Genomic DNA, 19,805 nt, shown 5'->3' with positions numbered 1-19,805 from the left:
CTAGGAAACCCAGCGTCCTGCTCCCTGTCATTGGCTAGGGCTCTATCCAGACCTGAACTCAGATTCCATTGCATAATTTTGACCAGAAGAGTACCTGAATCCTGCTACATCTGTCTCAAGGGAAACTTGTACGGCAGGTGCTCGCCTGAGGGCTGTGACTTCACTGAGCTGACAGGAACAGGCGGCATGACTAATGCTGTGGCTGCTTGCTCATAAGGATGCAGCAGAACCCACACACGGTTTCACTGTAACATACCTCCTGCCGGCGTGACTGTGCAGGAGAGGGCCTCAGGCTCTGACCTCACTCTAAACATAGGAGGCTGCTAATACCTTGTTATACATGACCAAAACGGCTTAGATCAGGTCGTAACACCCCCACAAGACTCATAAAGTCAATGAAGGCTGGAACCAAATTCTCTTTTGTTCACGAGTGTTTTCTTAGGGTCAGCATCCTGACACACACACACACACACACACACACACGGCACTCTACAGTTGTTGAATGAATTAATGAATATGATACACACTTGGCTGTATGTGGGCTTTCCTAACTCCAAAATGTCAGCTTCTTTTTAAAAAATAAAGCACGTCATATTTATCTTTCCCTTATCAGGACACCCTGCTGTGGTGACGTGTATCAGATGTCAATCAATAACTGCCAAATGCCTTGATCTAATCTGAATTAACCAGTTACATTTTTTTCAAGTGTTTAGAGAAGAAACTCTTCCATAAAATCTTAGAGGGCAATGAGAAGCTGTGAGCTCATCTAGCATTGGAGAGATGAGCTCAGGCAGATCTGAGTTCAGATCCCCGCTCTGCCGCTTTCTGATCATGTGACCTTGGGAAACCTTGTAACATTTGAGTCTCATTTCCCTTCTGAAAATGTTGAGGTAACAATGGTGCCTATATCGTTAGTTGTGAAGGTGTCATGAGAAGTTATACTCTTGCAAAGGATCTAACACAGTATAAACAATATTAATGCCTACAAAGAAATGCTGGCTGTCATCAATGAGAAGATCTACCAACTAAAGTCTCTATTCTTCTGATTCCAAGAGCTCTGTGCTGGCTGTCTCTGCATTACTGACACCTTCTAAGCCTTCAAACATCTTGACCACAGAGTTCCTTTTCCTACGATAATGACAGCTCAAGAAACCAACTCCGAACAACATTATGCAAATTGATGCTCTTCAGAGGAAACCCACAATCCCTGAAATAAACATCTTACACCTGCTATCTAGAGCATCAAGAAACTACACTTAGATCTACAGCTTAAACACCTATGATTATTGTCAATTAAAAGCAAAAGGGCATCATTTGTTATTAGAAACCTAGTATTATAAATGACTACATGTCTAACCCAGTTAATATTTGAGTACCAAGCATACATGCCAGTGTTATTTGAAAAGAACATTAAAATATGACATATTTTGATACATAAAATGTGTTTAAGAGAGTTGACAAGAATAAATCAATTAAGGCAAAATAGTAGCTACTGCCTACTAAGTAGGTGCCCTGTGCCAGGCATTTTACATCAATAACTCGCCCATGCCCACGGCAATCTTGCATGATGCATATTATAGTGTTATCACCTCCATGTCACAGAAAAGGCAACGGAGGCTCAGGGAGGTGATATAAACTTCCAAATTTACATAGCTGGTAACAGTAGACCCAGCACTCACACCCAAGTCTGAGTCACGCTTCTCTTCAAGCAGCGCTTGCCTCTGCCATCCCCAGACAGCGGTAACCATTAAACTCCCTCAAAGCACCTCACTTCTGCAGCTTTTCTACCGCTTATAGGGTTGCTCACTTTAAAAATTCACCCAGTCTACAAACTGGCCTATCCTCTTTCTAATCCTTAAGCTCAGGTCCTTACTATCCGTACAAGTTTTGGGGGCAAAGGGACCAGACAGGACCAAAGAGGCCAGGTCAACAGAGAGCCAGCAAGAGAATCCCTGAGGACACAGACAAGGGCACACGAGAGGACATCTTAGCGTGGATTCCTCAGAAAGCAAAGACCAAGGCTTCTGCAGGAGTACGTCCCAGGCAAGGAGGGAAGGGAGTGAGCTTGAGGAAGTGTCAGATTATGAGCACGTGAAGCTGGTGTGAGCCCAGGCTGAGCTGGCATCAGCCAGGGTTGAAAAGTGATCAAAGGCTCCAAGGAGAAGTAAGGCCAAGAAGACCTGAAGCAGTACCTGCCAGGGGTCTGCTACGGGGCAGAAAGACAGAAGCAGAGTCTGAAACACCTATGTGAAGCTTCTGGAAATGGCAAGGCACAAAGTCCTGGTCCAATGCCAGAGTGTGATCTAATCTTTCAGGTTTGAGACAAGGTCTCACACAGGCTGGAATACAGTGGTACAATCACAGTGTCACAGCTCACTGCAGCCTCAACCTCTCCAGACTCAGGTGATCCTCCCGCCTCAGCCTCCCAAGTAGTTGGGACTACAGGCATGCACCACCATGCCCAGCTAATTTTTTTTTGTAGAGATGGGGTTTCACCATTTGTCAACGTCATTCTTGAACTCCTGGGATCAAGCAATTTGCCTGTCTCGGCTTCCCAAAGTGCTGGGATTGCAGACATGAGCCTCCCATGCCCAGATGCATGACTTAATCTTAACCAGTCTCTGCCCCATCCTACTTTTAAGCATCCTTCCTGATGTAAATAGATGAAAGCTATCATAATGGTTCAGCCCGATAAATCTGACATTCAGAGAAGAGATTTTCCCACAGCAGGGTTTTCCTACTACTTATGTAACTACATTAAAATGACTAACATAAAATCATATCAAATGTGTACAAAATGTCTGGCTCCTCCCACTGTGTCATATTATACCAAATCCCCCAAAGAAGAGGGCAGGTGGCAAGTGTGGCCATGACTGGCCTAGTGACTAAGGAAAGATAATCGCTGAATAGGCCAAGCGTTTTGCTTACACACAGGTTTCTGTTGTGGTAACACTGGATGAGAATGAAATTGAGCAAGGAAGCTTCTGTGCTCCTTACATGTGACTAAAACCCCAAGTCAGCCAGTCTTCTCTGGAAAGGAATATGTAATATAACAAAATAATAAAGAGTGATGATAAGAACAGCAGTTACCATGCACCGATTCTTATGATGATTTGCATTTCATAAGTAAAATTTATTTTTTAAAACATTATAATTTTGTGTGGTTTATATCCTCTAAAAAAATAAAAAGGAAAAAGGTTTGTTTTAGTGGAAATGTACATACGTGTGTATGTGTAAAACAAAACAACTCCAGCCAAGATTTCAGCTACATATTCCAGTCTGTCCCTGGATCTTGAAAATACAATGTAAAAGAAATTAGAAATATCTGGGTGCAGTTGCTCATGCCTATAATCCCAGCACTTTGGGAGGCTGAGGAAGGCCCAGGAGTTTGAGACTAGACTGGGCAACATGGTGAAGCCGCACCTTTACAAAAAATACAAAAATAAGCAGTGTATGGTGGTACACACCTGTAGTCCCAGCTACTTGGGTGGCTGAGGTGGGAGGATCACTTTAACCCAGAATGGCTGAGGCTGCAGTGAGCAATGATTGCACTACTGCACTCCACTCCAGCCTGGGCAACAGAGACCATGACTTAAAAAATTAAAAAAAGAAATTTTTAAAAATAAAATAGATATAGGCTGGGCACTATGGGAAACCAAGATGGGAGGATCACTTGAGGCCAGGAGCTCGAGACCAGCCTGGGCAACCACAGCAAGACCCTGTCTCTAAAACAATAAAAAATAAAAATATCAAAAGTATATATATATATATATATACACACACACACACACACACACACACACACACATATATAAAGATTCCAGCTACATAAAAATTCAATGAGATCCCAAAATTTAAATTTATACTTACAAGTAAAAACAAAAATAGTCTTGCCATCCTTTCTCCCTGACAGTGACCACATTCTGCTTACATTAGAAATTTTACAGTTTTCTATTTTTATTTTTACTTAGGAATATATTTAATTTTTTTATTACCTTACTGTGAACTTCCTGACAAATTCACAATCAAATAATTCTAACTTGTTCACAGTAAGCACAACAGTGATTTGTCAAAGGTTTCTTGCTTTTTCCGGGATCCATCAATAGATGCTTGCTTCTGACTCTTCTGTCCGCTTAATATCCTGGTAGACACAGGGACTCCACAGCATCCACATCGCTGATCCCTCCAGCACCTGATACTCATATGAAAGCTTTCAGTCAGGTGCGTTGACTCATGCCTATAATCCCAGCACCTTGGGAGGCCAGGGCAGTGGGGTCACCCGAGGTCAGGAGTTTGAGACTAGCCTGGCCAACATGGCGAAACCCCATCTCTACCAAAAATACAAAATTAGCCAGGTGTGGTGGCATGTGCCTTTGATCCCAGCTACTCGGGAGGCTGAGGCAGGAGAATCACTTGAACCCGGGAGATGGAGGTTGCAGTGAACAGAGATCACACCACTGTACTCTAGCCTGGGCGACAGAACAAGACTTTCTAAAATATCCCATATGACACCAAAATTCCATCTTGGTTCTTCAAATCCTGTTCCCACTGTTTATCCACAAACGCTCTCTATCAAGAGCACAGGAACAATCAGGTTTAGAACCAGAGAATCCCTGGCACCCTATCCCCAAAAGGAGAGGGAACACTTACATTTCTTGGCATTCTAAATTGGAACGCTGAACTTATAAAGAATTACTTGCTCAAAATGTTTTAGTTAATAAAGCTATGCACTTCAAAAACACCACAGATAAATAGGCACCTAGAGCAACCCAGGGATGGGGGAAATGTTATAAATGTTCTACCGTTGTGGTGAGTACCTCAGACAGTTTTAACTAACCTGTGCTGGCACATTATCTAGAACAGAGAGTCTCCAAGTTTTTGGTATCAAAACGCCTTTACACTCTCAAATATTAGTGACGGCAATAACAGCTTTTGTTTATATGGGTTATAGTCTACAGATATTTTTGAATTAGGAACTAAGAAATTTTAACAATTATTTTAGAGCTAGGTACAGTGGCTCACACCCGTAATCCCAGAACTCTGGGAGGCCAAGGAAGGAGGACTGCTTGAGCCCAGGAGTTCAAGGCTATAATGAGCTATGATCACACCAATGGACTCCAGTTTAGGTGACAGAGTGAGATCTTGTCTCTAAAATGTGTTTGTGTGTGTATTTTATTTAAAACCAAGAGTCATTACATGTTAATATAAACAATATTCTTAAAGAAAAAATAGACATTTAATGAGAAGAGTAGCATTTTACATTTTTGTAAAATAATGCATTAATCTGAACACTACATCAAGAAGACTTGATATTTTATAAACAATGTCATGTCCACAATTAGGGAATTCACATGGCTAAACTTCTTAATAAGCTAAAGAAGAAACTGAGAACATGACAGATTCAGAGTGCAGAGACTGATTGTTTCGAAAAGTAACGTGAGATCCAGCAAGCCCACTGCTGGGTCTATACCCAAAAGAACTGAAAGCAGGGTGTTGGAGGGACACTTGCACACCCACATTCACAGCGGCAATACTGATGAGAGGAGAAAGGTGGAAGCAACCCAAGTGTCCATTGGCCAATGAATGGAGGGGCAGAATGTGGTTTCTCCATATAATGAAGTATTCCCTAACTCAACCTTAAAAAGGAAGGAAATTCTAACACGTGCTATAACACAGATGAACCTTGAGGACATGCTAAGTGAAATAAGCCAGACACAAATAATAAATACTGTATGATTCCATTTACATGAGGCCCCTAGAGTAGTCAAAATCATATAGACAGTGAAATGGTGGTTGCCCAGGCCTAGGGATGAGAGGAGTGGGGAACTCATATGTTATGAGCACAGAGTTTCAGTTTTTAAGATGAAGACTTCTGAAGATGGATAGAGCGATGGTTATACACATTATGAATGTATTTAATACCACTGAACTGTATACCGTATAAGCTTTTAGTTAATTAAAAGTATATATAACACATAAAAATGGTTAAATGATTATTTTTGTTATGAGTATTTTACCACACAAAAAAGAAGAAAACCCTAAAGGAAAGAAAAAGTAACGTGAGCCTCAAAACCCAGGGCCAAGGTCAGGAAAGGACATCTTTTGTGACTGAAGCCAGTAAGAATGTACACCAAGGTTGAAAAGGCCTACAGAGGCCTGGCAAATCAGATAAACGAAGGAGGGGAACAGAGAAGACAGAAAACCCAGTGTTGCCATATTTTCAGATTATTTAAGAAACACAATGAATCTGAATCCTTATACAAAACCTCCTGATTTTTAAATGTTCAAACTTCAAGCCAAACAAAACATATCTATGGGGAAAATATGGACTATGCTACCTGAGTATGCAAACTCTAAACTATACATTATAAACAGAATTGTTTAATCTTCAGGAAGGTCTTCCCAACAGAAACTTATTCTACAGTATAATCCTAATGTTAGGCCACTAGGAAACATCAAACATAAAACATAACCTAGCACTAATTATTGGTTTAAAAAATAAAAATAAAATATAACCAATCAAACAGCATTGACACAAAAGGTTGTTGTCAAAAGCAAAACAAAGGCTGTGGTGCTTTGGGAGTCTAGAAAGGTTACAGTAATGCAAATGGTCACCATTCCGCACTGTCCAAGCCAGACAATCTATCTAGAGGACAAGGACAGCCGTTGCAAGAATACTGAACTCCATAGAGGAGAGAGGAGGAAGATGGCTCATCAGACTCTATCGTCTTGAGAAGTACTCTTCAGAAAATCCAACTCAAAGACTTGCTAATCACCCTTCAAACTACTAATTGAGGGTAATATCAGAACGGGGGCCTTTGAGAACAAGCACTGATAGAATCACTGCAATCAATCAAGAGCCATGGTGTAGACCACCGAAGACCAAGAAAGAAACCGCAGCAGCCCCCACTTTCTAGCAGCCACCGCCTGAAGGGAAGGGAGTTTTCAAAACACACAGATAAAAGCAAAGCAGTACAAATACTAGAAAACAAACATATAAAAGATGTCACCTACATAGTGGCATTTCTCAATGAGTAGAAATAAATTCTCCAGATTCGAAAGACAGATTACAGGAAGCAGGAGCAGGCCTGAAGATCAGCCTGGTGATGGTGGGTTCCAGAAACTGGTCACAAGGCTACATTGTCATCTAAACACAAGGCAAGGAGGTCGTTTGAGTAAGGTCAGAGAGAATGAAAAGGAATGCTGAGATGAAAATATTTACAAGGAAAATAAACAAGGTTTGGCATTTGACTAAATAAGGATAATCTATTCCCTGTAATAAATTCACTTATTAATTCAGCCACAGAACAGAACAAATGATCTGGCTTCTTCAACTGAGGAGCCAATAAACTAAAAACAGTATCACCCAACCTCAAAGTGGAGACCACGTCTCAATCCTATTCAAAACAAACTTCAAGGAAACAATTGAGCATTTAAACACTGACTGAAAATCTGATGCCATCACCTCACTATATTTTTTTCCTCCTCCTCACACCTACGTTGTTAATTGTTTAGATATGATAACAGTATTGTGGTTATGCTTACAAATAATAAAAATACAGTAAGACATCTGTGCGTAAAATGGGATCTCCTTCAAAATAATATGGGGAAGAAGACAGGGATGAAGATGTAGCTATGACAGTATCAGCCACGAGTTAATGGTTTTTAAGGGTGAGTGACAGGTGCATGGAGGTTCATTATACTATTCTGCCTAAATTGGCATATCTTTTAAATTCTCCATAACAAAAGCTTTTAAAGATTAAATTGCGGGCCAGGCACAGTGGCTCACGCCTATACTCCCAGCACTTTGGGAGGCCAAGATGGGCAGATCACCTGAGGTCAGGAGTTCGAGACCAACCTGGCCAACATGGTGAAATCCCATCTCTACTCAAAATACAAAAATTATTTTTTTTTTTTCAAATATTGAATGCATCAGAAAAAACTATAAACATGTTGTGATACAACAACTTTTGTGGATGAATGGATTTCTCATGTCACATTTCTTCAAGGAATACTGCTCCCTCCATCTTTAAAACACAAATGTGGATTCTTACACAGTATCTAATTTTTATTAGTAATAACTCCTACCCTAGAGATTGAGAGAAAGAGCCAGACACAGTGGCGCACACCTGTAGTCCCAGCTACCCAGGAGACTGAGGCAGGAGAAGTGCTTGAACCTGGGAGGAGGAGGTTGCAGTGAGCCGAGACTGTACCATTGGAATCTAGCCTGGGTGACAGAGCAAGATTCTGTCTCAAAATAAATAAGTAAATAAAATAACTTGAAGACTGGGCACGGTGGCTCACGCCTGTAATCTAAGCATTAAAAAAAATTATAAATTGCAAATAAAACTTTTACGTACTCGATGATCTTTGTATAAATTCTATTTCAATTTTCCTAAAAGTGAAACAAAAGGATTACTGATTTCTATATACAGGTCAAAACATGAAGATAAAGATAGTCATTACTCTTAACAATTACGACCCATCCTATATAAGTTTTTACTTAATTAAAAGTACATATAAATTAGGTTTGCTAAAAGTAAGGCAAAGGTGAAATTTACCATCTATAAAATACCTATGCTTTTTAAAAGAACTCTGCGAAGGAAGTTTGAGGACTCCAGAGTTCTAAACTCCTCTTTGTAAAAGAAAACTTTCTCAAAAAAAAGGTACAGTGCTCAAAATTAAACAATCAAATCATTTCAAACTTGAGTGTGCAAAATCTAACCTTATAAGATCCACAATAGAGTGACTTCACTTCTTTTTCTGCTTTCCAGTTTTTTGTTTCGCTTTTTATTTTACTACTATGCTTATAGATGTATCACGCAAAAAAAAAATGAAGAACACCATAAATTTAACGAAAATAAGGATTGGTAAAGATTACCCTAACTCTTAGCTTGATACTTGGCATACTGTTGATGTTCAAATATTGAATGCATCAGAAAAAACTATAAACATGTTGTGATACAACAACTTTTGTGGATGAATGGGTTTCTCATGTCACATTTCTTCAAGGAATACTGCTCCCTCCTTCTTAAAAACACAAATGTGGATTATTACACAGTATCTAATTTTTATTAGTAATAACTCCTACCCTAGAGATTGAGAGAAAGAGCCCTTAACAAAATACAGTCAAATAAACTAAGCAAAATAAACTAAAAAAATTTCAATAGTAGGACCTGGTAGTTGCCTAAACCGTGTTCATAATTAGATATTTTACTTAGTACATTATATGCAATCTGACCACTTTAGGCTGAATCCAGAACTCGAAATTCAAAACACGTGATTCCTATTATCCATAACTTACTTAATCTCGAGCTAGTAACTAACGGTATACACAAACCCTGAGTCCTCATTCTATCAAATGTTAGTAGTTCAAGCACAGAAGAGAGACACACTCTTTTATTTTTAAAAAAGTGTATTCCTTCTTATTGCTGCACCAATAAAAGTAGTAAAAGCATGAACGAAGTAGTATTTATATGTTTAAAGATAATGCTAAAATATCAAATTCTACAGTAGCAGTCTATTGTAATTTGTGTTTAGACAGCTTCACTAATAAGGCTATCAAACCGTTTATTTTGGCAACCAACTAGACTCTGCTGGTAAAACTTTGCAAAATTTGTACTTGCTGCAGTTTTTGACCATCTGTTTCTACCTTTTTAGCTTTTAAGAATCTCCTTGATTCATTTTCACAAGTATATTGAATAGTAGTAAACAATCACAGTATTCTTTTTAAAGGGAGGGGCTGAGGAATCATATACAACTTCTAAGTGCACAGAACCACACTCACCCCACTGTACTCTAACATAATTAGTGGGACAGGCTCCCTGAGGAAGAGCCCCATTATGAAATTAAAACATACCACGTACTATTCTCCAGAGGAGCAGACTCTATTTGAGCAGAAATATGAGCATCGCTCAAGTCATTTGACAGCAGAGAGAACAAACAGGTCTATTGTGGGTACCATAATTACATTCTGCATGACTTCCTTCAATTAAAATCGCTATTTAAATTAGCATCCATATAGCAGTAGAGAAATCTAAAAAGTATTATCTAATATGACCTAACGATGCCTTCCACTAACAAGGCATTAGTCTGACGATGACTTCATGTATGCTATAAGGCCCTCCCCCCTCAGTGGCATTATGCGATTTAATCTCCAAGAGAAGTGTACGGACATGGATCAACCTCACTTAATTCTGCACGTATTTTAAGGGCTCCAATCTGTACATCCACCAGGGTCAGAGTACACTGAAGCTCCAAAGAAGGGTTGGGTGTGCTTTGTTCATATTAGATACTCATTAATTACCTAATGATGGTGACCAAATTGATGTCTAGTAACACAATCAGAAGGAACAAAAACATTTTTAATGACTTTACTAAAAAAGATGGTGCCATCAACATCTCCATCTTCTCATTAGATTGGCAGCTGTAACCTTTACACTGTCTAGTGTCCATTAGGTTAAGCATGACACATGGGGGATAGAGAGGGCAGCACCCTATCTTACCGTAAGACAAGAACAGTCTCTGTGTATTTGTGCCTCCTGTGGCTACTCCCAGCACTTTGGGAGGCCGAGGTGGGTGGATCACAAGGTCAAGAGATCAAGACCATCCGGTCCAACATGGTGAAACCCCGTCTCTACTAAAAATACAAAACTTAGCCAGGCATGGTGGAACGCGTCTGTAGTCCCAGCTACTCGGGAGGCTTGAACCCGAGAGGCAGAGGTTGCAGTGGGCTGAGATCATGCCACTGCACTCCTGCCTGGGCAACAGAGCAAGACTCCGTCTCAAAAAAAAAAAAGAGTAAGTCAACTCACAGAACACCAGGAAAATCAGTGTTCAGATTAATAAACCTCCAAATGCTTTCAACCTCCAAAAGTTCTGGTCTCAAAATCTTACACTTGGGAGTGGAGAGGACAAAGAAAGAATGAAAATTACCCAGACAGGGTGGCACATGTCTATAGTCCCAGCTACTGAGGAGGATGAGATGGGAGGATCACTTGAGCCTGGGAGGTCAAGGCTACAGTGAGCAGTGATCGTACCACTACACTCCAGCCTGGGCAGCAGAGTGAGAGCCTGTCTCAAAAACACAGAAAAGACAGACAGAAGAAACTCTAGGCTAATGTATTTAGCACTGCATCAATGTGCATACCCTCTACACACATGTAATAGAAGACAGAGGGCTAAAGAAGAAACAGACTCACACTGGACCAAGGAAGTGAAAAGTGCAGCTCACATAGAGGCTTTCTTTCCTTTCGGGTTTAGGTTCTGAGGTTTAAAGCAGCCTCTCTGAGGAGGTACAGCTTCCTGTTTCAGCCTCTCAAAGAGCTGGAAGTATCCTAAAACAACGTTCATGGCATGCTTCCTTGAAATTCATCACGAACAAGACAAGTGGGGAAAGCCTATGTTCTAATTTTGTCTCAAAGGATCAAAAGAGAAACAGAAAACCTAATATTGTATGTTCTTGCTTATAAGTGGGAGTTGACCACTGGGTACACATGGACACAAAGATGGGAGCAAAAGACATGGGACTCCAAAAGACGGAAGGGAAGGAGGAGGCGGTAAGAGCTAAAGAATGCCCAGTGGGTATTATGTTCACTGCCTGGATGGCAGGATCAAGAAAAGCCCAAACCCCAACATCACACAATACCCTTGGGTTTTTTTGTTCATTTTTTGTTTTGTTTTGAGACTGAGTCTTACTCTATCACCCAGGCTGGAGTGCAGTGGCACGATCTTGGCTCTCTGCAACCTCCGCCTCCCGGGTTCAAGCAACTCTTGTGCCTCAGCCTCTTGCGTAGTTGGCATTACAGGTGCCCGCCACCATGCACAGCTAATTTTTGTATTTTCAGTAGAGATAGGGTTTCACCATATTGGCCAGGCTGGGTTTGAACTCCGACCTCAAGTGATCTGCCCACCTTAGCCTCCCAAAGTGCTAAGATTACAGGCGTGAGCCACTGTGCCCAGCTGCAGTATATACCCTTGTAGCAAACCTGTACGTGTACCCCTGGAATCTAAAAGAAAAAAATGAAACACAAAAGAGAAAAAAAAACGAACAGGAAATTTGATAAAATACCAAGTTTGAGCTTTCTTCCCCAAGCTAAGTGAGTGATATTATTTTTAGCTCCTTTTAACGCTATTTTTGGTCTTTAAAAATCATGCATTATATTTTATAAGAGTCAACCTTTTTCGAGTCACCCATCTGGACTTGCACTAGAAAAAGGCACTCATGTACACATAATACTAGGCAAACAATTCACAAATATGCTTAGTGAAAATGTAAAGAAATACAAGGGAACAAAGAAGACCAAATTCAAGAAAGTGGTTAACTGTGGTGGAGAGGGAAAGGGTTAAAACCACGAGGCAGTTCACAGAGGTTTAAACTGTACTGGCAAGGATTTGTTAAACTGAGTGATAGGTACCGAAACACATTTCACTCTTTGGAACTTCTTGTATATCACATTTTTAAATTTTGCTCAAAGTTTTTAAGACCTTGTTTTAAAATAAGGAGATACTGCTCAACAGAAAAGTATACTATAATCTAGTTTACCAGAACCCGGGTTCTAAATCAGTAGCCAAGGGCTGAATCTGGCCAGGAGTGTTTGGCATGGACCGCACTGTGTTTGGTTTTGCTTTTTCATTGTAATCCAAATGCCTTGAGGCCGGATATGTGCTCTTTAATTAGCCAGAGTTGCCACCATTTTCTTTACAGTAAATGAGAGTCTTTTAAAAACTGGAGTCTCACACATGGCTGGTGGGAATGTAAAACAGTGCAGCAGCTTTGGAAACCAGTTTGGCAATTCCTCAAGATGTTCAGAATACCGTTATCATATGACCCAGAAGTGTTCCATAACTAGAAATGAATCTAAGAAAAATGAAAACGCATGTCCACACAAAGACTTGTACACAAGCTGCATCATCCACGAAGCCCTAAGAGTAACACAATCCAAATGGCCATCAACTGATCAACAGATCAACGACATGTGATACGACAGACTATTATTCCATCATCAAAAGCAACGCACTCTTGATAAATGCTACGAAATGGATAAACCTCAAGAGCATGACGCTAACAAAAAGAAGCCAATCACAGAAGACCACCTCATGAACAATTTCATTATTAGGAAATGTCCAGAACAAGCAAACCTCACATCTACAGAGAAAAAAAAATGGATTAACAGGGTGATAAAAATGACATACAAGCAGATAGTGGTGCAGGCGGCACAACTCAGTGTCACAAAACCACTGAATGACTCACTTTAAAGGGGTGAACTGTACTGTATTACTATTATATCTCAGTTAGTCTTTTAAAAAATAAACCGGGGGCATCTATTTGGTTCTTAGAAGCTTATAAACTGTATTAAATCCCTCAAATTGTGGTCTGAGGACTCTGGGTGTTCCCCAGAGCTCTTCAGAGAGTCTGGAGGTCGTGATTATTTTCATAACAATCCTAAGGCATCTGCCTTCCTCACTATGTTGACATTTGTACTGGTGGCACGAACATGATGGAGGGGAAGCTGCTGGTGCCCAGGGCATGAAGACACCACAGCAAAGCAGCAGTCACTGTGCGCTTCATCACCACTCACCGCAGCAGGGAAAAAAAACGCCTTTTCCACAAAAGAGTGTCCAGAAAGAATAATATTCATTTTATTCAGTCTTGGCCCTTGAGGACATAGCTTTTTAATATTATTGCAGTGAAATGCGAAGAAGATATAAGACAAAGTATAAAAAGTCTGACTGTTCGCGTTGTGGGTTAAACTAGTCACTGTTGACAGAACACCATTTTCACTTGAAACTGACAGTTCCTACGGGAAAATGCACTCCCTTTTCCAAACTCACCCATGCCTCAACTTTTATAACACAAATGATTCATACAGTGGAGGCTACCACTTTCCATGAGAAAATGCATCTTAATCCCTTTTAAGACAACTTTTTAAGTATACCAATTAACTTTCTAGTCAGAGTTAGCAAGAAAGGCCTGTTTGGTGGGTACAGGAGACAAAGAAGCAAAAGTAGAAGTTAAAACTTAGCTTGAGAAACTATTTGCGGCCGAGTACAGTGGCTCATGCCTGTAATCCCAGCACTTTGGGAGGCCGAGGTCAAGAGATCGAGACCATCATGGCCAACATGGTGAAACCCCACGTCTACTAAAAATACAAAAATTAGCTGGGCATGGTGGCGTGCACCTGTAGTTCCAGCTACTTGGGAGGCCGAGGCAGGAGAATTGCTTGAACCTGGGAGGCGAAGGTTGCAGCAAGCCAAGATCGCACCACTGTACTCCAGCCTGGCGCCTGGCACCAGAGCAAGACTCTGTCTCAAAAAAAAAAAGAAAGAAAGAAAGAAACTATTTGCATTGTGCCACTGTACTTCAGCCTGGGCAAGAGAGAAAGACCCTGTCTCAAACAAACCACCACCACCACCAAAACCCCCAAACAAGAAACTACTTGCCCTACCATGGTCACAGGCATTAACGTTTCATTACAATCTCACTGGGGCTTCCAAACAAAAGTAAATAAATAAATTTCATTACAGGATAAACGTTTAATAAGTTTTAAGATATAATTCAGGCCAGGCAGGGTGGCTCACGCCTATAATCCAGCACTTTCGGAGGTCGAGGCAGGCGGATCACTTGAGGTCAGAGACAGTGACCAACATGGAGAAACCCTATCTTTACTAAAAATACAAAATTAGCTGGGCATGGTGGCACATGCCTGTAATCCCAGCTACTGGGGAGGCCGAGGCAAGAGAACAGCTGGAACCTGGGAGGCGGAGGTTGCAGTGAGCTGAGATCACACCATTACACTCTAGCCTGGGCAACAAGAAACAGAAATTCTCTCTCAAAAAAAAAAAAAAAAGGATGTAATTCAAATAAAATAAGGCCTAAAGATTTAAGATATAATTCAAATAAAATAAATAAGGCCTAAAGATTTATTTAGTTATTTAAAGGGAAGCAATTTAGAAATATATTGCTGACAATGATTTTGAAAATCCCAAGGACCAATCTAGAAAACTGATTGAGGGGAAGAAGATAATTCCAAAAAGATACTGGTTGTTCTAACAGTATAGCAGCGTGGCTCTGCATGAGCAAGTAAGTGACAAAATGTATCATGTGTATCCAGGATTCTACACAGAAGAACTAGACTGATCTGGTGGATTCAAGTATCTCAGTCACTAGAGTGTTCCAAGCAGTGGTGTGGAATAGGGAGAGTTTGTCATTTATCTTTTCCATATTTGACAAAAACGTGCCTTCATTCTTATCCTATGTTCACAGCAATGTTTTGACCTGGTTTTTCATTTATTTGATACTAAGAAGGAGAACAGATTGCTGAGATTAATGTTTTATTCACTGTAACCATAAAATCAGAGGTCCTGCCTGTCTCCTTAAGAGATGGTATGTTAGTCCCCAAGACCCCACTCAACATTAAGCAAACTGAGTAAAATAAAGTTTCTGACCTCTCAAAGCTCAAATTTCTCTGTAACTAGGCAATTTCAATACTCAAGTATTTGAAATTGAATATATTTTGACTTAAAAATGTAGTGACTGGCTGGGTGTGGTGGCTCATGTCTGTAAACCCCAGCACTTTGGGAGGCTGAGGCAGGCAGATCACTTGAGGTCAGGAGTTCGAGTCCAGTCTAGCTAACGTGGCAAAACCCCATCTCTACTAAAAATACAAAAAGCAGCTGGGCATGGTGGTGGGTGCCTGTAATCACAGCTACTCGGAAGGCTGAGGGAGGAGAATCTCTTGAACCTGGTGGAGGTGGGGACAGAGGTTGCAGTGAGCCAAGATCGCACCCTTTCTCTCCAGCCTGGGCAACAGAGCAAGACTCAGCCTCAAAAAAAAAAATTTTTTTTTAAATAACTGGCTGGGTGTGGTGTCTCACACCTGTAATCCCAGCACTTTCAGAGGCTGAGGCAGGTGGATCACTTGAGGTCAGGGCTTTGAGACCAGCCTGGCCAACATGGCAAAACTGTATCCCTACTAAAAAAAAAAAAACAACAACAAAATCAGCACAACAATTAAATTAGCTGGGCCTGGTGGTGCACACCTGTGGTCCAAGCTACCTGGGAGGCTGAGGCGGAAGGAGCTCTTGAACAAGGCAGGCAGAGGTTACAGTGAGCAGAAATGGCACCACTATACACCAGCCTGGGCAACAGAGCAAGATCTGTCTCAAAATAAAATAAAAATGTACTAACTTGGCCGGGTGTGGTGGCTCACGCGTGTAAACCCCAGCACTTTGGGAGGCCAAGGTGGGTGGATCACTTGAGGTCAGGAGTTCAAGAACAGCCTGGAGAACACGGCAAAATCCCATCTCTACCAAAAATATAAAAACTAGCCAGGTGTGGTGGTGCATGCCTGTAATCCCAGCTACTTAGGGGACTGAAACACTAGAATCTGGAAGGTAGAGATTTCAGTGAGCTGAGATCATACCACTGTATGATCCAGCCTGGGCAACAGAAAGAAATTCTGTCTCAAAAAAAAAAAAAAAAAAGGAATAATTTTATGAAGTTATATTACAGCTCAATGAAGACAACATGGACTACAACTTAAATACAGGCCGTAATAGTAACAGTAATAATAAAATTAATAGCTCATGCATAGGGTTTACTGTGCACCAGGCATTATTATTTGACACATTTTAACTGGAATCCTCATAACAATCTTATAGGCTAGTACTATAATATTCTCCCCTTAGCAAAGGGGTAAACTGAGGCAGAGGAGAATTATGTAACTTGACCAGGGTCACACACATTAAATGGTGGAGGTGAGATTCAATCCAGGATGCCTGACTCTGAAGTCGGTGATCTTAATCTCCCGTCGACCTTGTCCTGTGAATTTTCTGAATTTTAAATATCTTATGCTTCAAAACAGCTCTGAAATTCCATATGAAACAGACCAAAAATGCTTCCCAGATATCCATGACTAAGCACTAAAACCTCAAGTGGCTTACTATTGTTTAAGCACGATTTCAAGAAGTTTTAGTAAACATCAAATCATTATGACATTTTCAGGAGTTTATGTAAAATTAATCAGAAAAATATATCAACCAATGTTTTAAATTTTATAAATGTTCACTTTTAAAGCATAACTTGAGTTATAAAGTATATATTTAAAATTAGTCATGGTTTTACAGTAATAGAATCAGTTATTAGAAGAACAAGGATGCTATAGCTTTTAAAGGAAAAATATTAAACTGAGCCTCTCTGATGGTTCAAATCACTTTCATGTTAATTTCAAATCTCTGGCTCTCCAGTTACAAATATAGGTAATATAAAATCACATCTTGTTTTATGGACTGGTCTGTTATCCTACAAGCTAGGCAATAATTAACCTCACATCATTAATAAAATCCAGCTTTTAATTTATGCTTTTCTTCCTATTTTTCCTCAAATGTAATGAAGTCAACATATGCTACTGTACTGCTATATTCCAAATTTCTGTTTCCTCTTTTTATCTTGATATTAAATTAAAAGAAAAACTATTTCTGGCCAGGTACGGTAGTTCACACCTGTAATCCCAACATTTTGGGATGCCAAGGCAGGCAAATCATTTGAGGTCAGCAGTTCGAGACCAGCTTGGCCAACATGGTGAAACCCTGTCTCTACTAAAACTACAAAAATTAGCTGGGCATGGTAGTGCATGCCTGTAATCCCAGCTACTCAAGAGGCTGAGACATGAGAATCACTTGAGCCTGGGAGGCGGAGGTTGCTGAGCCAAGATGGCACCCTTGCAATCCTGCCTGGGCAACAGAGTGAGACTCTGCCTCAAAAAGAAAAAAGAAAAGAAAAACTACTTCTCCTGATGTAGTCTCTTGACATGATAGTAACATTCTGTTCCTTATCTGGATGCCACTTATTCTGTTTCTTATCTGGATGCCACTTACATAAGGTAAGGAGCATGTTCACTATGAAAATTCATCAAGCTGTATATTTTGCTGTATGTGTCTCTACATCAATAACAACCTCCCCATATACAGAACACTCTGCAAGATCTTTTAAAAATCACTAATTTGATCTTTGGAAAAAAACCTTTGTGAGATACATAAGACAGGTTCAAAAAAATTAAAAATTTGCTATGATAACATTATGAAGGATTTGATTCCAGATTTCCTCACTCCAAATCCAGTGCTCTTTCCAACTCAATTAGACTCAACTCAAAAGAACATCTGCAGAGTGCCAAATATGGCACAGTTTCTAGAAAGATTTATGAAGTATCTACTTTGCACAAAGCCTCAAGTCAGACGTCTTTCACCTGTCTCTCTACTTTCAGGGCCACTACGGAAACATTTCTGATACAGCTGATCTCCATAAAAGTCAGCCTATCCCCACTCTGACCCATTCTCTACATTGCCAACCAACAACTTTTCCTAATCCACCTTGATCCTCAATCGTATTACTCAAAAACTGTCAACAACAAACTTCCTGACAGACTACAGGCCAAATTTCCTCTTCTGCTCTCCAGGTCTTCTGTAATCTGATCCCAGCTCATTTACTGTCCTCCATTTACTAAGAAAACCAAAAATAATCTTTTCCTGCCCCAAATTCATGTTCTTCCCTTTCATTTTGTTCATACTACCATCCACATCTAGAACTGATGCTCAAATATTCATCCTCAGCCCGTGACAGGGTCTCTTTCCCCAAAGACATTAAAATCCACTGTACAGCTGGAACAAACAATCCAAAGCAATCTATGATCATTAAAATAGGTAGGACAGATTGTAGCTGACAGATATTTAAGGAAAGAAATCACTGAGGGCTGCAGGCACACCTTCATGAAGATAGCACTTAAAATGGGCGCTCTGACAGACAGCATTTGAACTGGCAGCAGTAAAAGCCGAAACTCATGCTAAGGAACCAGTTAACATCCTACCTAATCTTCTTGCCAGCTGCACCTCCTTCAAGAAGCCTTCCTCAATTGCTTCTCAACTTAACACTCACTCTCCTGTCCGTGCTTCTAATGCAATCACTACCTCTAATACTCATTCAGGCACCTTGTCTTCCCATATTATAGACTTCATCTCTTCACCTTGAGTACAGGCTCGCAGAAGACAGCAATATGTCTCTACAGGGTAGGCATTTGGTATCTGTTCAGCGCAACTTAATTCAGCAGCCACAGCTGCTTCCAGTTACTTAAACATCCACCGAACACAGCACCATTGCTTAACTTACCGGGCATCTCCTTTGGAAAGATTCGTATTTACAGGATTAAGAATAACCTTGTTTGCATCCACATCCACCACACATTTGGTATGCAAGTCAATCTCTGCAGACAAAAAGCAAGAAAAATAGTCATTTTTAAAAGTAATTCGGAAAAGCCATTTGACAAAAATTCAATACTCTTTCTTAATGCAAACATTCAATGGAGTAACACCAAAACAAAAAAGAACTTCCTCCACCTGATAAGGAGCACCAAGAAAAACCCACAGCTAACATCGCAATTAACAGTGAAGGGCTGGGCAGCTTCCCACCCTACATCGGGAGTGAGACAAGGGTGTCTGCTACCCAATTTCTCCTCACTACTGTACTAGAAATTCTGGTCAGGGCAGTTAGACAAGAAAAATTAACAGCAGGCATCCAGACTGGAAAGGAAGAAGTAAATCCTAAGACAGAGAAAATCCTAAGGAATCCACTAAAAATCTGAAAATAAACAATTTATGCAGAATACAAGAATAATATACAAAAATCAGTTGTGTTGCTATATACCAGCAATGAAAAATCTGAAAATGAAATTAAGTAAACAATTTATCAAAATACTTAGGAATAAATATAAAAGAAATGCAAGACTTGTACACTGAAAATTCTGAAACATTGT

General features: G+C 40.3%; 1 protein-coding gene across 8 annotated transcripts in view; it reads right to left on the bottom strand.

Annotated features, from left to right (window-relative positions):
- KIF13B (kinesin family member 13B) overlaps nt 1–19,805 on the bottom strand; it is a 197,621-nt gene that overhangs the window by 160,044 nt on the left and 17,772 nt on the right. For 7 of the 8 annotated variants that reach the window (XR_013525465.1, XM_017963648.4, XM_008979053.5 and 4 more), the window contains exon 2: nt 19,163–19,256. Coding sequence is in view for 4 of the 8 variants with exons in the window: in XM_017963648.4 (XP_017819137.4) it covers nt 19,163–19,256 (94 nt within the window). In the remaining 4 variants the exon portion in view is untranslated. Of the gene's footprint in view, nt 1–19,162; nt 19,259–19,805 lie in introns of those variants that run through there. The other variant, XM_078347110.1, reaches the window with a different exon arrangement.

This window comes from Callithrix jacchus, chromosome 13 (assembly GCF_049354715.1).
Source record: "Callithrix jacchus isolate 240 chromosome 13, calJac240_pri, whole genome shotgun sequence".
NCBI lineage: Eukaryota > Metazoa > Chordata > Mammalia > Primates > Cebidae > Callithrix > Callithrix jacchus.
This window is presented reverse-complemented; position numbering and strand designations above follow the sequence as displayed.